Raw genomic sequence first — 21,662 nt, forward strand, 5'->3', positions numbered from 1 at the left:
GCAGGAAAGGGAAAGGTATTGGGGTCTGTGCGCGAGTGCACAGGAAGAAGCCTGTGCGTGGAGCGCGCTGGGTTGTGTGAGGGATATGTGTTACCGCGAGGTGTGTGTGCCTGGCTGAGACGCAGTTGCTGGGGAGCGCCCCCACCCCACCCCAACACACACACCTGCAGGGGCTGGAGGGGAGGGGCCGGTCTCTCTGTTTCACCTCCCCGACCAGAGGAGGGACTTCCCCCAGGCCTGCCTGGTGTTAGGCAGGTGTGGGCTCCTGCAGAGGAGTTTGGCAGCCTCTGGCTTCTTCTCTCCTTTGCTGTGTGACCTTAAACAGGTGCCTCCTGCTCCTGCTCACGGAGACCCCCTCTGCCCCTTTGTGATATGCGGCTCATGGGGACTACCTCATCTCCTCAATGAGCCCGGGGAGGCAGCAGTGTCAGGCCCCCAGTAAATGCTTGCGTAGGAGCGCCCTGGGTGGCACGCCCTGGGAGGAGGCGTTGGAGAGCCTTTTAACCCTAGAAGTGGCCCTTGAGATAGTTTACTTAGCTCCCCTTTATTTCACAAGAAAATATCGAGGCTCAAAGAGGTCACACAGCAAATTAGCGGAAGAACTAGAACCGAACGCAGCTCTCCTGACTCCCAGCGCAGCAGCTGCCGCCCCAACACTGAGTGTTGCCTGCCTGCGCCCGCAGATACTCTGTCTTGTCCTGGCCCTCCCTGGCCCCACCTGCACATGGTCCTCTAGGAGCTCCCTAATACCAGCCTCAGCTCCCTAATAGCGCTGAGATCTCTTCCTGTCCCTCCACCCCAACGGAACACTGAGCCCCTCCTCGATATAGGGCAAGTGTGCTGGGCCCAAGCAAGGGCCTGAGAGCCAGAAGGTAGGGGAAAGGCAGCTCTGCCTTCTGTTTCTGGTGCTAGCCTGGGCCCTAATAGTGGATCCTGCTCCTGCCCTGTGCCCTCGGCATCCTCCTCTGTAAAATGGGCACAAGCCTCCCACACTTTACACACATGCCCCTCTCTCTGAAGAGAGCCCCTGCTGGCTTAGGGACAAAACTATGGGAGCCTCTGGGCTCAGAGACAAAAAAGGGCCCATTCCTGGAATTGCCCATCCCCGGGGAATTGAAGGAGGGGGGTGGGGCCCTCCTTGTCCCCAGACTGTCAGGTGGTGGGGGCAGCCTGAGCAACAGCAGGCTGACGGCATACTCCCCCCTCCTTTCCCCCTCATCTCTGCCGGCAGCCACCGCAGCTGTCAGGAATTAAGGGCTTGAGGCTGCTGGGGGTGGGGGTGGGGCAGTGCGGGGTGGGGAGCAGTCTGGCTGGACTGCAGGAAAACAGCCAGGGGCAGCAAGCAGACTGCGTCAGCCAGAGCCTTATTTGACCCCAACTGCCCCCTGCCCTCCCCACTCTCCCCACCATGCTGCAGAAACGGGGACAGCTTGGGACTAGCATTTGGGAAGAGTAAGCGGTAAGGGTAGGGGTGGGACCAGACTCAACACAGGAGACAGGCACCAGCCCAGAATGGGAGAAGACACTAGCAAGCTGGAGAGTCATGTTCTCACTGGCTGTTGGGGAAACTGAGGCCCTGAAAGAATTAGGAACATGACACAGGGAAGGGATTCATAATCAGCTTGCAGATGTCCTTATTTTTCACCCTCCACTCACACTAGCATTTCCCATGCTTGATGCAGCACAAGTATCCCCTGGGGTGGGCCATTGTGGGAATGCAGATTCCAGGCCCAGGCCCCATGCAGTTGAATCAGCCTTTCCAGGGAAAGGCCTGGGGATCTGTCTTTCTAGCTAGCATCCCCAGTGATTCTGGTGGGGACACCTTTTGGGAAATGCTGCTGACCTGGTTGAGGAGCTGATTTAGTTTCTTTTGGCATCTGTCTGATGAGGGGGGTCTCTTTGCTCCCCCACCTCCACTGTCTGTGAAATACAGAGATGCAAAGGAGACAGAGAAGACCTTTTCTTAAAAAAAAAAAAAAAAAAAAAAAAAAAAAACTCAGGAGGCAAATAGTGATTCCTGAGGCTTGCACTCAGGCGTGGCTCTGCCCTGGTGTCAGGAGGGTCTAGGAGTACCCAAGTCAGAGCACTTCTCAGTGAAGGGAGGGGAGGGTCTGTGTCAGTCCAGAGCCTTGGCAAGTATGTAGGTGAGGCCCAGAGAATGTCTGCAGCTGGGGTTCCAGCCCCATATGACCCACACCATGGCCAAGCCCCTATCGGCACCCCCTAGTCCTCACCCTGGCCCTGCCCTGGGCCCTGGCCCTCAGCCCAGCCCCAGCCCCCGCAGCCACCGCCTAAGACCACAATTACAGGGGCCACTGGGGGGCGGGGGAGCACTGGGGATGAAAGGCAGCTTGGAGAATGGTTCCAGCTGTGGCAGCTCTGGAGAAGGTCACAGGGAGGAAGGGCCGGGGAAGCACAGGGGTGAGAACAGGTGGGACCCTCACAACCCTAGCCTAGCCCAGTCCAGCCCCAGCCCAGTCCTGGTGCCCAGCTGGAGAAGTTTGTGTTGGTGTAGAAGAAAGCCAAGGAGCCACAGACCAATGGGGGGCTCTTCATCCTGTTGTCCAGGCCTTAGGGGCCACCAACTCTCAGCAAGGTAAGGGGGAATGGCTTGCTGCTCCAGTCTCCCCAAACTCCTAATGTATTTGGTCATTGAAAGAGAAGGGAAATGTTCCCCAAGCCCGTGGTCTCAGGCTGATCCTAGGCCTTCCACTCGGCCTCCTCACCCATCTGCTTGTGTTCCGCCTGTTCCTGATGTGGTCACACGCACATCTGGGGTGCCTCTGTGCACTTCCCCCATCTCCCCAGTTCCACATGTCCCCTGCCACTCAGCCAGCAGGGGACTTTGATGGCTCAGACTGCCTGGGGCTGAGCAGCTGGATGAGCAGGGGTGGGTGGTGGTGGGAGCTCTACTTCCGGCCCCGTCCCAGGCAGCAGAGAGAGAGCACAGATCTATCTCAGGGCTCAAAAAAGATGAGGCTAGAAGTCCCAGTGGTGCCTCCCGGGTCATAATTCCCAATCTTCATAGAAGGCAGTGCCCAGACGCCTTCAGGGCTTGGTCACAGAAGATGGACTAGTAACATGTGACCAGCAGTTTAAAGATGGAAGTGCATTCTCCCAATGTGCTAAAAAGCAATCAGGGACCCCTATTAGGTGATAGGAAGTGCTCAGAAAGGTTAACTGATTGACCAAGGTCACGCTAGCAAACGAGGCATTTTTCATTGTACCATACTGCTTCCTCTGAATTCCTTTTAACCTGCCTAGGGTGGTGCCAGTTCATGCCACTTTCCCAGCTTCCCTCTCTGGCATTGTGGAGGAAGAAGTCCAGCATCATCCACCCTATCTCACCCCCTGCAGTACCCAGCAGTGGTAGAGGCCAGAAGGCTGGCATCCCAGCCCTAGGTCTGGGCCAGCCCAGACGTCTCAGACAGTCTGGAACCCTAGAAGCTTGACCCAAGCTGTTGGTAGGTCTCCTTGCTTTCTTTCAGTCCTATCCTCTCCTGCCCACCACTCCCTTGAGTTTCCCAGATGTCCTGCAGGTCATGTCTGTTACTCTGTGTTAATAGAGAAGCTGGGCTCCGCATGCCCCCTGGTGGTCTCTGGGAGAAGTGCAGGAGTTTGGGTTTTGGGTTTGTTTTTTTGTTGTTGTTGTTTGAAGACAAGAGCAGAGCTTTGGGGAAGGCAGATCTGTGAATATAAACCTTGCCCTCAGGGAGCTTCATTTATCCTCTATGTGGACCATAATGTATTTCCACTGTCTCCTTTGGTAAGTTAGCAGAGTCTCCTTTGGTCAAGGAGTTCTAAGTCCAAATTCTCCATGACTTCTCTGAAGCCCAGACATTTGACCTAAGGGAGCCAAGAGGAGGCAGAAAGGAAAACCCTGGTGCCTCAACCTTCCCACTGCAGCCTGACACCCTCCCCACCATGAACCTTGAGGGTTGAAGCAGGCTAGGTCACCGAGTGAATGCAGGGGCACTGCGGGGGAAGGACAGGGGTCCTGGAAGCCACGGTGAGGGTCTGTCACATCCAGAATGAGCTCCCTTTCCTTCTGTTTTATTTGAAGAACTGTGCTTTGCTCCCTGTGCCCACCCCACCCCCTGGGGTTCTAGAGAGGCTGTCAATCCCAGGCATCTCCCTAGACACCATCTCCCTGGACACCATTTTTGGTTCAGGAATAGGCAAACGACCAAGCTGAACTAAGCAAGGTCTTCCTTGGGACTTCTGTTGGAGACAACTGGGAAGGTCATTCTTCTTTTTTTGGATCTAAGACTGCATATGGAGCTGTCATGGAGAAAGTCTGCAGGAGGAGACAATGAGGACAGTATGCCAAGAGAGGCAGAGATAAGCAGAAACAATAGATGCAGAGGTGAGGGAGAGAGAAGGAGATGAGAAAGAAGCCTGTGACACCATGTGAGCCCCTGGGTTCAGTTGTACCTGAATTCAAACTAACCTCTGGACTTACCCGGTATAAGAGCCATTCATTAATTCTGTTTGGCCTCAGCTAAAAGTCAGGTGCCTTCATTTGCAATAAGGGCCTGCCCAATACCTGCAAAGCATCATATGTCTATCCCCATTCTCACAGTAACTATCATTTATTAAACATATGTTTGACAAATTATGTATCATGAGCTATGCTACAGTCTTTCATATCTCAAAAAAAATTATCCCAACAATCCTGCGAGGGTGTGGGACAGATTATGATGGCTGCAAATTCTTTGCCACTCCTCCCATTGAGAGGTGGAATTAATTTTCCCTCCCTTTGAATTTTGCCTGGCTCTGTGACCTGTTTTGACCAATACAGAGTTACAGTGATGCTATGTAACTTCCAAAGCTGGACTTAAGAGACTTACAGCTTCTGCCTTCAAGTTTGGTACACTCTCTTTTAAAAGCCAGTCTTGGCTGGGTGTGGTGGCTCACGTCTGTAATCCCAGCACTTTGAGAGGCTGAGGCGGGCAGATCACAAGGTCAGGAGATCAAGACCATCTTGGCTAACATGGTGAAACCCCGTCTCTACTAAAAATACAAAAAACTTAGCCAGGCGTGGTGGCAGGCGCCTGTAGTCCCAGCTACTTGGGAGGCTGAGGCAGGAGAATGGCATGAACCCAGGAGGCGGAGCTTGCAGTGAGCCGAGATCCTGCCACTGCACTCCAACCTGGGGGACAGAGCGAGATTCCATCTCAAAAAAAAAAAAAAAAAGTCAGTCTTATGTAAGAAGTCTGACTATCCTAAGACTAACATGCAGCGAGGAAGCCCAAGTTAGCCACATGGAGAGAATGAGAGCACAAGAGAAGCTCTGTGCCCTAGACATGTGAGTGGGGGCTTCTTGGACTGTCCAGCACAGCACAGTCAATACTCCAGCAGAATGCAGCCATGTGAACCCAAGCCAATGGTTCTGCTGTATAGAGTGGACCTACTGAGCTGAGTTCTGACAAATCATGACCTCAAAAATCCTGAGAAGTAATTACTTTGGGGTTGTTTGTTATGTAGCAATGGATAACTGAAACAGAGCGAAATCCCTTTGTATAAATGAGGCTAACTTGGCCTATGCTGTAAAGTTCTAAGCAGCAGCACCAACTGCAAACCCAGAGTGTCTGACCCCAAAGCTCATGTTTTTTTTGTCTTCCATACCTTCATGGAGGAGTCATTCCCCATTGCAGTATTTGGACTGGAGGAAATTTGGAGGCTCTGAGTCCTGGAAGTTGGGCTATGCCCTCCCTCTTTCTCTCTGGAGGAAGATGAGAGCTCAAGCTTCAGCTCTGGAGAATCCAGAACTGCTCTCTGTCTCCTCACTTTCACCATTAGCTTTCCAAGAGGAACCAGAAGGAAGGAAATATCATTGGGTGTCAAGAGAAATGTTGGGACAAACTTGCTTCCTCTCCCTCTAAGTGTGATTAGAAATGCTGTTCTGGGCAGTCTTTTCAATGTGAATGGGGGTGAAGTTAGTTTTGATGGTAACAAAACCTGGTGGAGCTAATAACATGTGTTCATCACATTCTACAGTTTATAAAGTGCTTTAATCCCATGGACTTAGGTATGCCCAAAAGTTTACCCAGAAATTCCCCAGGGGTCACAGAAACAGACACAGTCCCCTAAGAATTAAGACAAGGACGAGTTTGAGAGCTAAGCATACCATCGGAAGCTTCTGATGCCCCTGTCCCTTTAAAGAGGAATTGCTAGTTCTTCTCCAGCTTGCAGATCCAGGCCCTAGTTGTGTGATAGGAGTGAACAAGAATAATACCAAGGGGGGATAGTGAGTTTCCAGGAGAGGCCAACCTGGTCGGGAGATAGGGACCCAGGTGATGGCCCCTAAGGTGCTAGTTCTAGCAAAACCACCTTCTTTTGGAGCCTGGCAGCCTGAAGATGGGTCTCCCCCCAAACTGTGGGTCCAGCCCTAGTGGTTTAAATATTTTTATTGATACTAACCTCACCCACCATCCCGTGGCCAGCAGTTCTGGGGAGCCCAGTATCCAGGGGCCTTTAGACTGATTTGTTGGTTTCCTCCTAGAGGCCAAGGGGAGGGAGGACCTGTACAGTGTCCTTTAAACGCTCCCGGAGCGCCTTTTCGGGGCCGTCCGGCGCCCTGGGCCTTCGTAGGTGGGTGTTCCTCTCAAGTCCGTCGCCTCACCATTTCCAGAGGCATGGGAGTTGGGCTTCGGCAGGGAGAGGCTGGGCTCGAGCGGCGCCCGGTGCCGGTGTCCTGAGGTCCCGGAGGTGCGAGCCACCGCTGCGCGAAGTCAGTCTAGGTGCCGGGCGGCGGGTCAGAGGCAGAGGTTGAGCTCCTTGCGCACACGGCAGCGGTGGCACTGCACTACGCAGCACCAGTGGAAACGGCACAGGCAGTTCTCTTCGAGCTGCACGCTCTCCTGGCGGTGCCCGCGGCCGCAGCACAGCAGGTCGCAACCACTGAGGTCCGGGGCGCTGCTGTTGCAGGCGCGGCCGCGCGTGCCGGGGGAGCCGGTGCGTCGGTTGGGGGCGCAGAAGTCGGGCGAATCAGCGGCGTAGAGGAGGTCCGCTCGGCCCGGCGGCTTGAGCGTGCGGACGGCTGGCAGTAGGGCCTTGCCGTCGTTAGTGCCCATGACGCGTGAGGCGCCGTGGAAGCGCTCCAGCAGCCGCGCGCCCACCTCGCGAAATGGAGGCAGCTTCTGCCAGCAGGTTCGCAGCGCGCACGAGCCCGACAGCCCGTGGCATTTGCACTCGGTGCGCGTGTGGCTCCGCACGGCCTGCGGGGAGCAGAGGGGCGGAAGCATGTGGACAGATGGGGGTGCAGGGAAGGGCCCAGTGGATGGACAGAAAATAAGATTGGGAATGGGAAGTGAAAGGAAGAGAGGAAAATGCAGGCAAAAGAAGGAGACAGCAAGTTCAGGAGGAGAAAATCAAGGAAAGGACAGCTCGGAAGGGAGGAGCAGGAGGAATGGTGAGGATGCAGTAGTATGATGATAACGAAGCGGGGAGACGGGGGACAATATGCAGCGCAGAGATTCCAGGGTCCAAAGCCAGGGGGTGGGGGAGAAAGCAGAATGGACAGCAGGGATGAGATTCTCTCTGGAGGAGGGGGGAGGTGGCAGTTGTGGAGGCCTAGCCCTCCTGCCAACCTGGCCCCCTCATTCCTACCCCTCACAGCCCCAGGCGGGGCTGACAGAGATGCAGAGCCAGCCGCCTGGGCGTCTGTCTCCACCACCCCGCCCCAGCCCTCTTGGCAGGTATGTGGGCCTGTCCGGACATTCCTCTTCGGGCCCCCTCCTCTCCCTGCCCGATGCCTCAGGCCCGAACCCTAGAGGACACGGTATGTATGGCGGTGTCCCTGGAGAACTCTAGAACTGAGGGATAGGTGCAGGAGGGCCAGCTGGGAATGCAGTACTGAGAGTGGAACCCAGGCGGCCTCTCCCCTATTCACTGTTTGAAGCCGGGTCTAAGATTTCCAACCCTACCAAGGATTGATGGCTCAGAAGACCCAAGAAAATCATTTCTGGAAGCTCAGAATCCAGGGGCTAACCTGACCTTGTGTCCACAGCCTGAGTCTACCCTGCCCCCTCCTGGAACAATCACACCCAGACAACCTTCTTGCTCCTGAAGGAGAGCTCCTGGGGCTCTCCTCAATACAGAGGGGAGAGGAGAGGCTGCCATAGCTCTGGGCAGGTGAGACCTGGGCTGGGGTTGTTGGGCAGCCAGTTGGCAAGTGCCCAGAATTGGTCACAGCTGTCCTGGCCTCCACCTGACTCCCTCCAACCTCCACCAGATTGGTTCCCTGTCCTTTGCTCTTTTCCATTGCCCCTTAGACATGTTCAAATTCTTTCTAGGCCTCTCTCACTCCCCCTGACTTCCCTCTACCCAGTCCCCAGACCTTGCCCTAGCTTCTTTCCTGTCTTTCATCACCACCTTTGTTTTATTCCTCTGCCCCTGCCCAGGCATCTAGACCCCCTACCCACTTCAAGCTTTGCTTCACCTGTCCTGTCTTGAAGCTGTGCCCTCTCTACCTGGGGTCACTAAAGACCCTCAGTCCTATTCCCTGAGTATCCCTTCCCCATTCTGCCCACTGTACCGCCCAGCATCTGGCCTTCTCAGACCCCCAAGTGACTCCTTGAGGCTGGACACCCCTCCTCCCACATGTCCATCCATGCTTGCAGCCCGTCTTTCCGCACATGCCCACTCCCCCACACATTAACGCCCCCTCCACCTACACGCCCTCACTCCTGCCCACACTTTCTCAAGCACGCTCCTGCGCGCACACTCACATTTCCGCACACACTCACTCCGTCGTGCCCCTACGCACCAGCCGGCCCGCCTCGTTGTTGTGCAGTTGCACCAACGCGCGGATGTCTCCGCGTCCCCGCTTGTGCCGCGCGTCCATAAAGAGCCTCGACTTCTCGTCCCCGAAGTCCACGTCGTCGCCGCAGCCTCCCCACTCCCAGGCAGAGCTGCCTTCCGGGGAGCCCACGGGGCCAGGGGGTCCGGGGGTGCCGGGCAGGCCAGAGGGCCGGGGAGGGGACCGCCCGCGGGGCGCCTGGCAGCCGCACTGCAGCAGCTCGCCCATGGAACAGGCCTGCGTGACGGCGTGGCTGGCGCCCGCCGCAGTGATGGCGAACACGAAGGCCGTCTCTCGAATGTCTGCGAATACAGAGAGGTGCAATCAGCACAGGCTGGGGCGGTCAGCTGGGGCCTGGGACCTGAAACCTGGGACCTGGGGCCTGGGACCTGAAACCTGGGACCAGGGGCCTGGGAGGCAGAGTCCTTGCAGAGTGCCCAGACACATGCGACGGGGAAGTGGGGCTCAGGCAACTTCAGCGAACCAGCTCCCCACTCCTCGGGTCCCTCAGCCGGGAGAAAGCAGCCCCACTTCCGCCCCCTCCCCACACTGACCCTGCTGCAGGATGCGTCCAAAGGCCTTGCTGTGGCTGGAGCAGTTCCAGCGGCGGAAGCGGAACTGGAACTGGCACTCTCGCACCCCGAGCCGGGCGCCTCGGGCTAGCTCTGCCACTACTTCCGGCTCAGCCTGGCACAACTCAGCCTGCCTCCCGGCCAGCCGCCGTGCCTTCCTGCAGATGCTGATAGGATCCATAACCAAGGGGCTGCCCACAGCCCTGGAAAGCAGATAATAGCAAGTCAAGGGTGTTACCCTTATAAGGGCTTGGGGTGGAAGGGAGGGAGACCAGCCCCACCTGGCCCCCAGCCGGGAGCTGAGACATGCCCTCCCACCCTACCCCCAAACTGCACTTGAGATTGTCCTGCCTGGCTCTCCTACTATTCCATGTCTGCGTCCCCTCTTAACTAGAGTCTATTCTGATAATTGCTACAGAGCAAAGATTCAATCTTATCTTCCTGTGCACATCTTTGTAAATAAATCCTTGTAGAAATTTGACTGAAGGTGAAGGCAGCTGGCACCAGGTAAACCAAAGTTAAAACTCAAACGTCTAGCCCAAAAGGGTGACAAGGAAAAGAAATCACAGAAGAAAGATCAAGAAGGCCGTCAAGGGAAAGAAAGTATGTGTCATCAAGAGACACCAAAGAAAAGTAAGCAGTATCAAGGAATGATATGGTCCTAGTGGACCACAAGCTGGATATGTGTCAGCTGAACAGCCGCGATGAAAGGCAAGAACAATCCCAGGAAGAGAGAATGCCACAAGATGTCGGAATGGCTAGGGAATGGAGCCTTGCTGAGAAAAGTCACACCCCCTCCGTAGCCCAAGTTTCTCCTTCTGTAAAATGGGTGTGTTGGGCTTTCATCTCTAAGGTGGGACCTCCTACCCTGATATCTTCTGTGTCCCTGAACTGGAGAGCAGGAGGAAGGAGCTGGGGGCCAGGTCTCTGAAGCATTGTTGGAAAGTAGGTGACACTGACCCTTCTCCTGCTCCAGGATCTGTGGCTTTTTTTTTTTTTTTAATTGAGACAGAGTCTCGCTCTGTCACCCAGGCTGGAGTGCACTGGCGCGATCTCACCTCGCTACAACCTGCACTGCCCAGGTTCAAGCAATTCTCATGTCTCAGCCTCCCAAATAGCTGGGACTGGAGGCGTGCACCACCGCGCCTGGCTAATTTTTTTGTACTTTTAGTAGAGACAAGGTTTCACCATGTTGGCCAGGCCAGTCTCAAACTCCTGACTTCAGGTGATCTGCCTGCTTTGGCCTCCCAAAGTGCTGGGATTACAGGCATGAGCCACCACACACGGCCAAGGATCTGTTGCCTTCTCTGAGCAGAATGGCAGTGAACCAAGCCCTACCTATTGGGGTGACATCACTGCTGGGGGCCAGGCAATGTTTGGCTTGGTAGGGGAAGACTTCATGGGAAGTTTCATGCACTTCCAGAAATCCCTCCACTCCTGATCTTCGTTCTGCCTGAGGAGAGAGCTGACATTTCGTTTCTGTACAGCAGACCCCTGAAGGTTAATTCCATAGGGATTCACACCTGGGGAACCACTTTCATCAGCTTGCTCCTATTTGAACACTTAGCTGGGATCCCCATCTCAGAGGAATGAGTAGAGCATTTGGGAGCAGAGGGTAATTAGAGATCACCCAAAAGTTCTTCGGCAGAGGGCAGAAAAAAAAACTGGGTGGGGGTAGGGGTCCCGGGAGATAGAAAACAGAGAATGCTGGTAGGTGGTGCCAGAGGTCAAGGTGGCCTACTTTTCAGTTTTGCTTTAGTGCATATCTGCCCCACTGTCCCCATTTGCTCCACAAGTACAGGCTGCCCAGGCATATTCTGGCTCCACAACAATGAAATGTGATGGTATTAAATAGAAGCAAGAGGAATTTAGGTCTTAAGGTAGAACTCTCAACACTAAGGACAGAGGTGCTTGAAGAGGTGGTGCAGGAAGATGTGTAGTAAGCTCAGTCCTTTACGGTCTACAACACAAACACGTGTGTGTGCGCCTGCATTCTCACGGTGCGTGCACGCACTCACACACACACACAAAATCAGGTTGCTGCTGTCATCCTTACCCAAGTAGCTCAGGAACCAGATGTCTCTCAGTGGAGAGGCTACAGTCCACATCTTCCTTCCTGTGTGCTTAAGACCAGCCCAGCACTGGCCCCCACCCTTTCCCAGCCTAGATAAGTAAAGCAATGGAGGGTGGGTCAGGGCACCCCAGTGACCCAGTGACTTTTGAGAGTTGATTGGTCTCTATGGATCCATCAATCTATCTGTCCCTCCGCTGCCCATATATCCTACCTCATTATAAGAAGGATTGGAGGTAGCTTCCAACATGGCTGTGCAGGGTCAGGAGATAAGACTATGAGCTTTTTGAGCATTAGGACTGCCTTATTTTCCTTTGCATCTCCTGGAAGACTTAGGTACTTAGTTTATATCGTCCCCCAACCCCAATTTGTATTACAAATGAAATTGTATAGTATGAATTCTGTGCTATATGTGAATAATACCTGTAGTATATTATACAACAAACATCATTTAATATGTGGTTTTGAATGAATAAATAAGCCATCTAAGAGAAAGTTCTCACTTGAGCCCAGGGCCCTGTCCACATCTTATTTCATGACTCCTAGTTCATTTCCTCAAATATGCTCTTTTCCCCCACTGAGAGTCAGAGGCAGGGAATGAGTCCTCTCTGCAGTCATCCAGCTCCTTTTGTCTGGGGCTCCACCTGTGAGTCGGGGACTCTGCAAGCTCATCTTCCCCACCCCCGCTGCCCCTACTTCTAAGTTCCCCAGCCCCTCCTCCTCAACCCTGCCCTCTGCTAACTCCCTACTTTCCCAGGGTTGACTGGCTTTATCTTCCCAAGGTTACTCTACCCCATCCTTCTCCTCTCCCTCCTCCTCCCTTAAGAAGGCAGGAGGGAGTGGAGATGAGCAAGACAGAAAGACAAAAACCTCTTGACCTTCTGTGTTTCACAGGGACTAGAGACAGGGAGAATCATGAGGAGTATGGAGGCCAGGGACTTTCAGGAGGTGGGGCTGGGGCTGGGGGGCTGCCCCAGAGCCAGTTCCTGGTCTGGGTCTGGCTCCCCAGGCTGACTGGCTGCCTGGGAACTAGACTTGTTTACAAGCTGGTCAGGGGGAGGGATGGGCAGTAGTAGCAGCTAGAATCCCAAGGGACCAGTTTGTTCCCTGCCCTCCTGTCCTTGCTCCCATCCTAAATGCATAGGAAATGAAACTCCAGAAGGGGCGTGGCAGGGGGCATTGGGCAAAACACCAAGCTTTGCTTCCGATCTCTGGTTTCTGTCAACTCTGTGTGGGCTGAGCCACTCTGAGCAAGTCAGTTCCCTTTGTGGGCTTCAGAAAAACTGAGGAGTTAGCATGAGAGACTCACATACCCCCTATAACTTTGGCTTTTGACACCACATCAAGTAATATCTCCCCCATCCCCACTCACTTTTCACCTTCCTTCCTTTATGCTTCCTTAGAGAGTGAACTCTGCTTTTCAGGCCTTTGGGTCAGCATTGGCCTGGGATCAGCCCAGAGAAGATGTGCTCCTTTGGGAGAATTTGCCTGTTTTGGGGCCTGACGCACAGTGGTGGTAGGGAATACACAATATATAGGATCTGGAATCCTCATCAAACAGCCATTCCTGGGCATAGAAAAAAATGAGGCTACCCCTAAAAAGAAATAAGTTGCAGACAAGAAGGGGCAAGCCTATGGATGGTCATTGTAACCGGCTTGGCCTGCACCAAGGTCTGTCTACTAAGGACCATGGTTGGTAGGATCAATTGCCCAGGGATGTGGTATCAGGGGCCAGCCAGTCCCTGTTGGCAACATCTGTAGACCTAAGCCCTGGAGGTCCTAGATTTCTGGCCTAACCTACCTTTCCAGCTCTTGAGTCAGAGGGACAAGAACAATGTCAGAAATCCCCCAGTTCAGCCCCACCTATCTCACCCTCGTTATGCATATAAGCAAGACAGAAGACAACTGACTCTGGCCACTGGTGGGGGGATCCCTATTGCAAGACACAGTAGATGAATATTTCAAACACAAACAGTGCTGTGGGAAAATGGGCATGTTAGATATCATAAGACTTCCAGTGGCCTCCCACAGCATCCTCCACACAGCCCCATACTCCTAGCAGGGTTGATTAACTCCAAATATATTCTAGATAACATCGCTAAACTTCTGGACTCAGACCCACCCTAAGTCATCAAAATCTTAGCATCTCTCCAAACTCACCTCAGATCCCACTTGCCCTAAGGAGTCTTCCTGGGCCCCAATCCCCACCGATCTTCCTCCATGCATCTCCCAAGGTGTCACTCATTTCCGGGGGGGGGGAGGCGAGGGGAGTGTCTGTTATCCTGCCAGTGGTATAATTAATTTTTCATGTTTGCTTGTCTTATCTTTCCAAGTAGGTAGAAAACTCATCGAAAGACAATAAGCTCATGCATGGGCATTCATGGAGTACACTCAGGGTTTTTTGGGATCCACCAGACTTGAGTTTGGATATGGGCTCTGCCATTTGCTTGTTCTATGATGTTGAGTGAGTCCCTAGCATGTGAAGTTGGCACTTAGTCTTCATTAGATGGATGATGAGACTTAACCTCCTGAGCCTCAGTTTCTTCAACTGTCAAATGAAAATAGTAATATCCACCTCCCTCCCAGATTACAGATGCAGAGAACCTGTCCAGAGAGTGGCTTCCTCCAACTACTGGTGTTTGTCTTCCCACTCACAACCTTATTCATCTTTTGAGCCTGCCCAGTTTAGGGCAAACCGTAGGGTGCAGGCAGCATTGTGGATTCCCAAGAACACCCTTTTCTCCAACTCTCTGCTATTTCTTCTCAGCCTGGATCCCTGCGTTCTCCCCCTCCTCCATCCAGCCCTGCTCCTGGACCAAATGTACCCTCTAGGACCCGCCTCATCCCCAGCAGGCCCTCCTGGGTGGATCACTGAGGCCAAAGGGATCACAGCCCACTGGCTGCCCAATGCCTTCTGAAGGATCTCCAAGTCAGCCTCCCTCTATTTCCCCGCCCCTACTCCTAAGGTCCCCACACTGACCCCACCTCCCACAAGCCAGTAGAGGGAGCCCTGAGCCCTGGGGCTGTGGGTGGGGGTGGGGGAGGTGGGTGGTGGAGAAGGGGCAGAAAAATGTTGCCTGACGGCTGCTGAGGCGGCTGGGCCCGGGCCTGTGCCCGCCCGCCTGTCCTGTCCTGCTCTGTCTAACTCGGTAATTACTGCTCCCCCTCCCCCAGCCCCTACCCCCACCCAAACCACCACATCAAAGCCAGTGATGCCCAGCTCCATTAACCCCTGCCTCCCCACTGCCCCCCAGCTACCCCATCCCCCCGTCACCACTCCTAACTCAACTTGGTTCCCTCTGCCCTTCCTCACCCATCTGTCTTCATCACTCTTAGGAGAAGTGGAGGCATTTCCTTCTCTGACAGACTTCGCTGTGCAATGGGCTTCCTATTGGTCAGGGCTGCAGCAGGCGAAGGTGCCCCAGGAGACTGTCCTGGGCCCTCTACTCGCCCATATCGGGGTGGGGAGCACCTATCTGAGGGTGGGACAGGGGAGCAGGAGAGGCCTGTGAAAGATCCTGTGCCCCTTTCCTGATCTCCCACCCCATTACAAGAATGAGGTACTGAGCCAGAGGTGGACTCAGTCCGACTCTGAGCTGCCTGGATTCTGGGTGGCCAGGGGCAAGTCATCTTTTCACTGCCTGTCCGTGACCTTGCCGCCCTCACATGTAAGTGAAAATATTGGACCTGATTATCTCTAAGTGCTTTCTAGATCTACTTTCTAGATTAAACAGAGGTCTTGGAGCTGGAGGAACCAGCCAGAGAGGCCAAGTGGAAGCCTCCCAGAGGCCTTTCTCTCCCTCAGCTCCTCCTCCGGCAGTTCTGGAGAAGCACCCGAGGGAGTGCCTGGCCTAGGCAGGAAGGAGGGTGCAGGCTGGGGGTGCTGTCACTGACCCACAAAGGACAGGCATCTATGTTCCGAGTGCCTCCGGCCACCCTTCCTCCAGCCTGACAAACCTGCCCTCCCCTCATCCCCTCCACAGTGGCATTTCTCCATCATAGTGCACATTCTGGAACCCCCCCCCCCCCTCTTGCTGGGCCTGGTGAGCAAACCTCCTGCTAACCTCTCCCCACCAACTCCTGGCTTCTGATGAGAACAGGGCAGGAGGGGGCTGCACCCCCCAGGAAACGTCTCAGTGCCAGAACTCTGGTGGGCTCAGGGCATGCTCTGGCCTGGATTGGGCCAGCCTCCTTCTGCCCCTGCCCTTTTCTGCTCACAGCCCCATTGTCTCCCTTCAGGGGAAGCTGCCAAGGCGGGAGGCCTGGAGGGGGGAACGGATGGCTAACCCACCCCCTTCTGCACCCCACCCTGGAGCTCAGCAGGGGCCAGCAACAGGACTGCCCGCAATGGGTCAGGGCCCCAGATAAAGACAGGATGGGAAAGGGTGGTCAGGCCCAGCCTGGGTTGGGGGCAGCAGCTAGAAAACCTGACTGCCACAAAGAACCAGGGTCCTTTCCCTGCCTCCCTGTGGGGCCAGATGAGGCTGTCCTAGGCCTCTGGCTCCCATTTCCTTTTCCAGGAGGGGGGTGGGTGAAAGACAAGATGGGATGGGGGAAGGGAGTGACACTGGGTGGTGTTTTCCCTAGTGGAACAAGGGGAGGGTTAGTTTCTTTCATAGAAAATATAAAGCAGGACTGGGCACAGTGGTTTATGCCTGTTATCCCAGCACTTTGGGAGGCTGAGGCAGGCAGATGACCTTAGGTGAGGAGTTCAAGATCAACCTGGCCAACATGGTGAAACCCTGTCTCTACTAAAAATACTAAAAAAATTAGCTGGCATGGTGGCAGGCACCTGTAATCCCAGCTACTCGGGAGGCTGAGGCAGGAGAATCACTTGAACCCAGGAGACAGAGGTTGCAGTGAGCTGAGATCACACCACTGCACTCCAGCCTGGGTGAGAGAGTGAGACTCTGTCTCAAAAAGAAAAAAAGAAAAGAAAAGAAAGGAAAGGAAAAGAAAAAGAAGAGAAGAGAAAAGAAAAGAAAAGACAGAAAGAGGAAGAGAGAAGAGAGAGATTGATTTGACCATTCTATGAGAGTGAGCTATTTTCTACATTCATTGATTGGAGGTATAAATAACGATGGGTCAGATGTTGTAAAGAACTTCCTGGGGGTGGGCAAGACTGGAGCAGGGAGCAGAGCAGAAGCGGGGAACTGGTGACTGGGAAGCTCTCCTTCTCTGCCTTACTCCCAAGACAGGGTCTGACAGGGCCACAGCATAGGCTGGATGACCCGGATACAATGAGGCTGGAGTCCTGTGGTGTAAACTTGGCTCACCGCAACCTCCACCTCCCAGCTCAAGTGATTCTCCTGCTTCAGCCTCCCAAGTAGCTGGGCTTACAGGCATGCACCACCACACCCAGCTAATTTATGTATTTTTAAGTAGAGACAGGGCTTCACCATGTTGGCCAGGCTGATCTTGAACTCCTGACCTCATGTGATCTGCCCACCTCAGCCTCCCAAAGTGGTGGGATTTCAGGACTGAGCCTCTGTGCCTGGCCTGGAGGCAGAGTTTAGAAAGCATGCATCACATTGGAGTAAGGAGGGGGAGTGAAAAAGGTGGGAGAGAAACTTCTCAGGAACCTGGAGTCAGGTCTCCAAGCCAATTCCAAGGGCATGGGCCACACCGCTGCAGGACTCCCCTTTCCTGACCAAGACAGTCGAGTCACTCAAAGGTCCTGGGGTCCTCTCTGCTTCCAGCCTGGCTGCTGCTAGAATATCAGAGTAGGATGTAGGAGGCTGCTGCAGCTGCTTTCCTGGCCAGCACTGGAGCTCTGACCTGGCCAGGATTCTCTGACAAGTAGGGAGAAGAAGGCCAGTGAAAGCAGGTCCTGGGCATCGGAGAACAGCCTGGGAGTCCCTACTGGGAAAGATGCCAGCTGAAGTGAGATTATGGGGTTGGGGGAGTAGAAGAGCCTCAGGCCAGTGGGAATTATTGGTCCAACCCATCAACCCAAACTTGACCTTGGAGGGCACTGGTGGGGTGGGGAGGGGTCAGGAGTGTAAGCAGAGTCAAAGATCCAGGGGAAGGGGGTCTGGGCTCAGACCAAAGATATGAAGTATCAGAAATAGACAGGTGACCAGGCGCAATGGCTCACGCCTGTAAGCCCAGCACTTTGGGAGACCAAGGTGAGCGGATTGCTTGAGGCCAGGAGTTTGAGACCAGCCTGACCAACATCGTGAAATCTTGTCTCTACTAAAAATACAAAATTTTGCCAGGCATGGTGGTGGGCACCTCTAATCCCAGCTACTCAGGAGGCTGAGGCAGGAGAATCATTTGAGCTGGGAGGTAGAGGCTGTCATGAGCCAATATTGTGCCACTGCACTCCAGCCTGGGCGACACAACGAGACTCCGTCTCAAAAAATAAAAAATAAAAGAAGTTGGGCATGGTGGCTCATGGCTGTAATCCCAGCACTTTAGGAGGCCGAGGTGGGCAGATCACTTGAGGTCAGGAGTTTGAGACCAGCCTGGCCAACGTGGTGAAACCTTGTCTCTACTAAAAATACAAAAACTAACCAGGCATGGTGGTGGGTGCCTGCAGTCCTAGCTACTTGGGAAGCTGAAGCAGAAGAATCACTAGAACCCCGGAGACAGGTTGCCATGAGCCAAGATCGCACCACTGCACTCCAGCCTGGGTGACAGAATGAGACTCTGTCTCTAAATAAATAAATAGAAATAAAGAAAGAAAAACAAAATAAATAGAGGAGAGTGAAGGGGCCAAGGCAGGCAGGAGAGGCTCATTCCCTCTGAGGCACATCTGAGCAAGGCAGTTGGACACCTTATCATGGGGGCCCCTCACTCCTCACCCGGCACACCCTGCAGCTGTGGCCATGAAGGCCTCTGTGTTCTCCCACACCTGCCCGTGTCACCTCCTCCCCTACTCCCTTCTTCCTAGCTTCAGGGTCAATCTCTCAGGGACCAGGCCGCTCTCCTTTGGCTTGGCTGCCACCCAGGAGTCCCTCCTGAACAAAGGAACCCCCACAGATATAGAGCCCAGAAAGGTGAATCAGCCAGTCCAACGACACTCCACAAACCCGTCTCCAGCACCAACACTCTCCTTGGCCTCAGGACTCCTAAAGACAAGGTATCTGCCTTCCAGGAGCAGGGAAGAGAGACCTAAAGGACTGTTGTCAGCCAAACGCAGTAACTAGCATAGTTGCCCAATGTATGTGATACAGTGGGAGCACAGAGAAGGCAATGGAAGAAGGACAAGGGGGCAGCTTCAGGGTGGAAGTGGTATTTTAACTGTAAGGATAAGAATGATTTAGACAGACGGGGAGGGAGGGGAAGGAAGACAACGACCATCAGGGAGGGACTCTATCCCCACACCTTGAAAAAGGGCAAAGTTAGGAAAGGCATTTATGGGGAAAAGAGATTCCTTTACAACATTTTCCTTGAAACTCTGGATTTTAAATTTAAATGAATCCCCTTTTTCAATCCTGGGGACCCTGGCCAGGAGAAGCTGGGTTGTGAGGAGGGCACCGCACATACTAAGTACCTCCTAAGGTCCTATTATTCTACACGTCCTCCTACCTAACCTTCCCAGCAAGCCTGCCAGGTAGGGAGACTGTTATCCTATTTCCAGTCAAGACTGAGAGATAGGGAAAGGAAGTGACTAGCCCAAGATCACGAACATAATGTTTAGATCTTAGATCTATCTGCTTCGAAGCTGCCACTGCATTATACTAAGCCGGATCAAAGGGCATATGTTCCCTCGTTGGGACCTGGGTCGTCCTCGGTTCGCCCCTTCCGTGACACTCGCGTGGGACGGCTCTCCGCATCACGAAGGATTGCGGCCCGCCGCTCCCTGTGTGGGCATCCTACTCCCTATCTCTCCAGAGCACCGGGATCTGCCTCTCTTAAAAATCTGGGGGGCGAGGGAGGAGCGGAGGGTCGACATCCAGCCAATCACGTGGCAATATGCAAATAGGCACGACCCTGCCTTCTTAGGATTGGCTAACCGTCAGCGTTATAGTCCAAGTCCCTCCTCTCTAAACACTGAGCTATTCCGGGCGAGGGTTTGCGGCTCTGGAGACCAAGGGGAAAAAAAGTCCTCTGGATCTGGATCTCTGAGCCATCCCGGCCGGGCACCCTCCTTCCCCGCTCCGGCCCCACCCCCAGGGCTCGAAGCTCCCGCAACCTTCACTGCCTAGGTGTCCCTTCTAGCTAGGGCTAAGCCTGGGAAGACGCCCCCGTCCCTTGGCTGACCAGGCCCCTCTCCCTTCCCGCAGGACCTTCCCGGTCCCTTATCTCCCAGCCTGCACATTTTTTTTTCAGTCATGACCCCCACGTCTGCAAGGGCTGGGCGCCTGGGTCCCGTTCCTTCCTCTCCTCCTTTTCCTTGCTCGGGGAGGACGAGGTAGAGAAAACCAGGGTCCTAACTCACTTTTCCTTTTATATTCCCTCTCTCGCCACTACGGCCCAGTCCACAGGAGCCCGGAGAGAAGCTGGTGTGTTGGTAGGCAAAGCAGGGCGGGGAAGGGGCAGCTGTGTGGCCTCTCTGCCTTGTAGCTTCCCACCTTGTTCCTGTCTTCTCCAAATCCAGCCCCCTACCCTGAATCCAAGGCCCTCCTCACACATTCTTTTCCTCGGATATGTGTCTTTCCGAAAGCTCTTTCCTACCCACCCGCCTGTTCTTTGGTGAGCTGGGTGAGCGCATAACTTGGCGGGGCTGGGGGGTGGGGGGTGGGGGGTGGGGGTGGGGGAGAACCCGGGAGGAGGAAACACAATAGAATGTGCCCAGGGGTTAGGAACCTCGAAGTTGCGTTCAGAAAGGCCCCCGGTGGAGGCCAGAAAGCTGGGCTCCGAAAGCAGGTAGAGCCCGGAGGCTGCGGAACACCCCAATCGGTCCTGGGTCCCGGGGTCCCCACCCTCCAGCGTCCAGAGCCGCTCCAGGACAGCCGGACTCACCACCACAGTCCGCCGACGTGCGCTGGGCACAGGAGCAGCAGCAGCAGCAGCCCGAGGCGGGAGGGCGCGGGCGGCAGCATCGTGACCGCCCTACGGCCGCCGGGGTGGGCAGGGGGCGAGGCTGCGGAGCAAACCGCGGCGCGCGAGGGCCCGGGCTTCAGGGTGAGCGCGGCGAGCTCAACCGCGGCGGCCGGGAGGCGAGGGCTCCGGCGGCGGCGGGGGGGCCCATCCCGGGCGAGGAGGGCGCGGCGGAGGCGGAGAGCGTACGGGGCAGCCAGCGCCTGTGTCTCCTGCGGAGCTCGCTCGGGAGAAGAAATCAGAGCCGGGGGCGGGGGTGGGAGGGGAGCGGGGCCGAGGCGGGGGCGGGGGGCAGGGGGCCGAAGGGGGGTGGCAGTTGCGACAGTCAGGCGGCGGGACTCTCGGGAGCGAGCCGTGCGCCCCGGGGCGGCGGGCGCGGAGCGCGGTGGAGGGCGGGAGCGGGGTGCCGGGGCGGGGCCCAGCGCGCTTCTGGCTGTGGGACCCGCCCGCCTCGCCCCCTCGCCTCGCCTCTCCCGGACTTCGAGCCCCCCGCCGCTCGCGGCCGCCAGGAGTCCGGGGCAAAGAAGAGCGGGGAAGAAGAGTAGAGGGGTGAAGGGGGGAGAAAGAGGAGCTGAGGAATGGGGGACGGTCTGGAAGGGAGACGTTTGACAGGTTTGTTGACTGTAAAGAGAGAAAACTTCCCAGGAATGAGGGAGTTTGGGGCGGGGGGCGGTGCAGAGGGAGATGCTGGCGCGGAGGCAAGAGAGGAAGTTGGCCTGGGGCACGGGGTGCTCCGGCAAGGGTTGTCAAACTGGACCGCCCGAAAGGCGGATGCTGGAGGGGTCATCTCTTTCCGTGTCCCTCTTCGGTGCTGCAAGCCCCTTCCTCAGCCTCTCCTTGAAGAAGGGAAGAAGCCATGGGCCTCCGCTCTCGCTACCCAGCCATTCCACCTCTCAAGCCCGCGTTCCGGGGCAGGGAGGTGGGGGAAATGAGACGGCAAGAGCCGCTCCAGGGCGTGCGCGCAAGCGCTGGCACGTGTAAGCGAGCGGGAGAATGGAGGTAGCAGACTTTCAAGAGATCGAGGGGTCAGAATTCGCTGCAGCCCGGCCTCCCGTGTCCACGGGTCTCTGCCTCGAGTTCCTCCCCCAACCTGGCCCGGGTAGAAGGGGTGGGAGAGCCAGCTGCAGGTGAGATGGCGTTTATCTGATTTTCTAATGCCACAAAAATGTCTTTGATGCCCCAGCCCCCTCCCCATGGGGGGGAGGAGATCAAAGGCTCCTTGGGGAGG

General features: G+C 55.3%; 1 protein-coding gene across 1 annotated transcript; it reads right to left on the reverse strand.

Annotated features, from left to right (window-relative positions):
* Positions 1–6,394: 6,394 nt before the first annotated feature.
* Positions 6,395–20,663, reverse strand: WNT6 (Wnt family member 6). The gene is made up of 4 exons (XM_030916633.1): positions 20,357–20,663; positions 9,358–9,578; positions 8,771–9,105; positions 6,395–7,220 (listed from the first exon to the last, which is right to left on the reverse strand). Exons 1-4 carry the CDS (start codon positions 20,434–20,436, stop codon positions 6,759–6,761), a joined length of 1,098 nt encoding a protein of 365 aa, XP_030772493.1. The 5' UTR covers positions 20,437–20,663; the 3' UTR covers positions 6,395–6,758.
* Positions 20,664–21,662: the final 999 nt, after the last annotated feature.

The sequence above is a fragment of the Rhinopithecus roxellana genome, chromosome 14, assembly GCF_007565055.1.
Source record: "Rhinopithecus roxellana isolate Shanxi Qingling chromosome 14, ASM756505v1, whole genome shotgun sequence".
NCBI lineage: Eukaryota > Metazoa > Chordata > Mammalia > Primates > Cercopithecidae > Rhinopithecus > Rhinopithecus roxellana.

Excerpts from the sequence above, each read along its gene's own strand:
- WNT6 (XM_030916633.1), bottom strand. The coding sequence starts at position 20,436 with ATGCTGCCGCCCGCGCCCTCCCGCCTCGGGCTGCTGCTGCTGCTGCTC. Across the intron at positions 9,106-9,357 it reads TGGACGCATCCTGCAGCAGG|ACATTCGAGAGACGGCCTTC; the intron begins GTCAGTGTGGGG and ends CTGTATTCGCAG. Across the intron at positions 7,221-8,770 it reads ACAACGAGGCGGGCCGGCTG|GCCGTGCGGAGCCACACGCG; the intron begins GTGCGTAGGGGC and ends TGCTCCCCGCAG.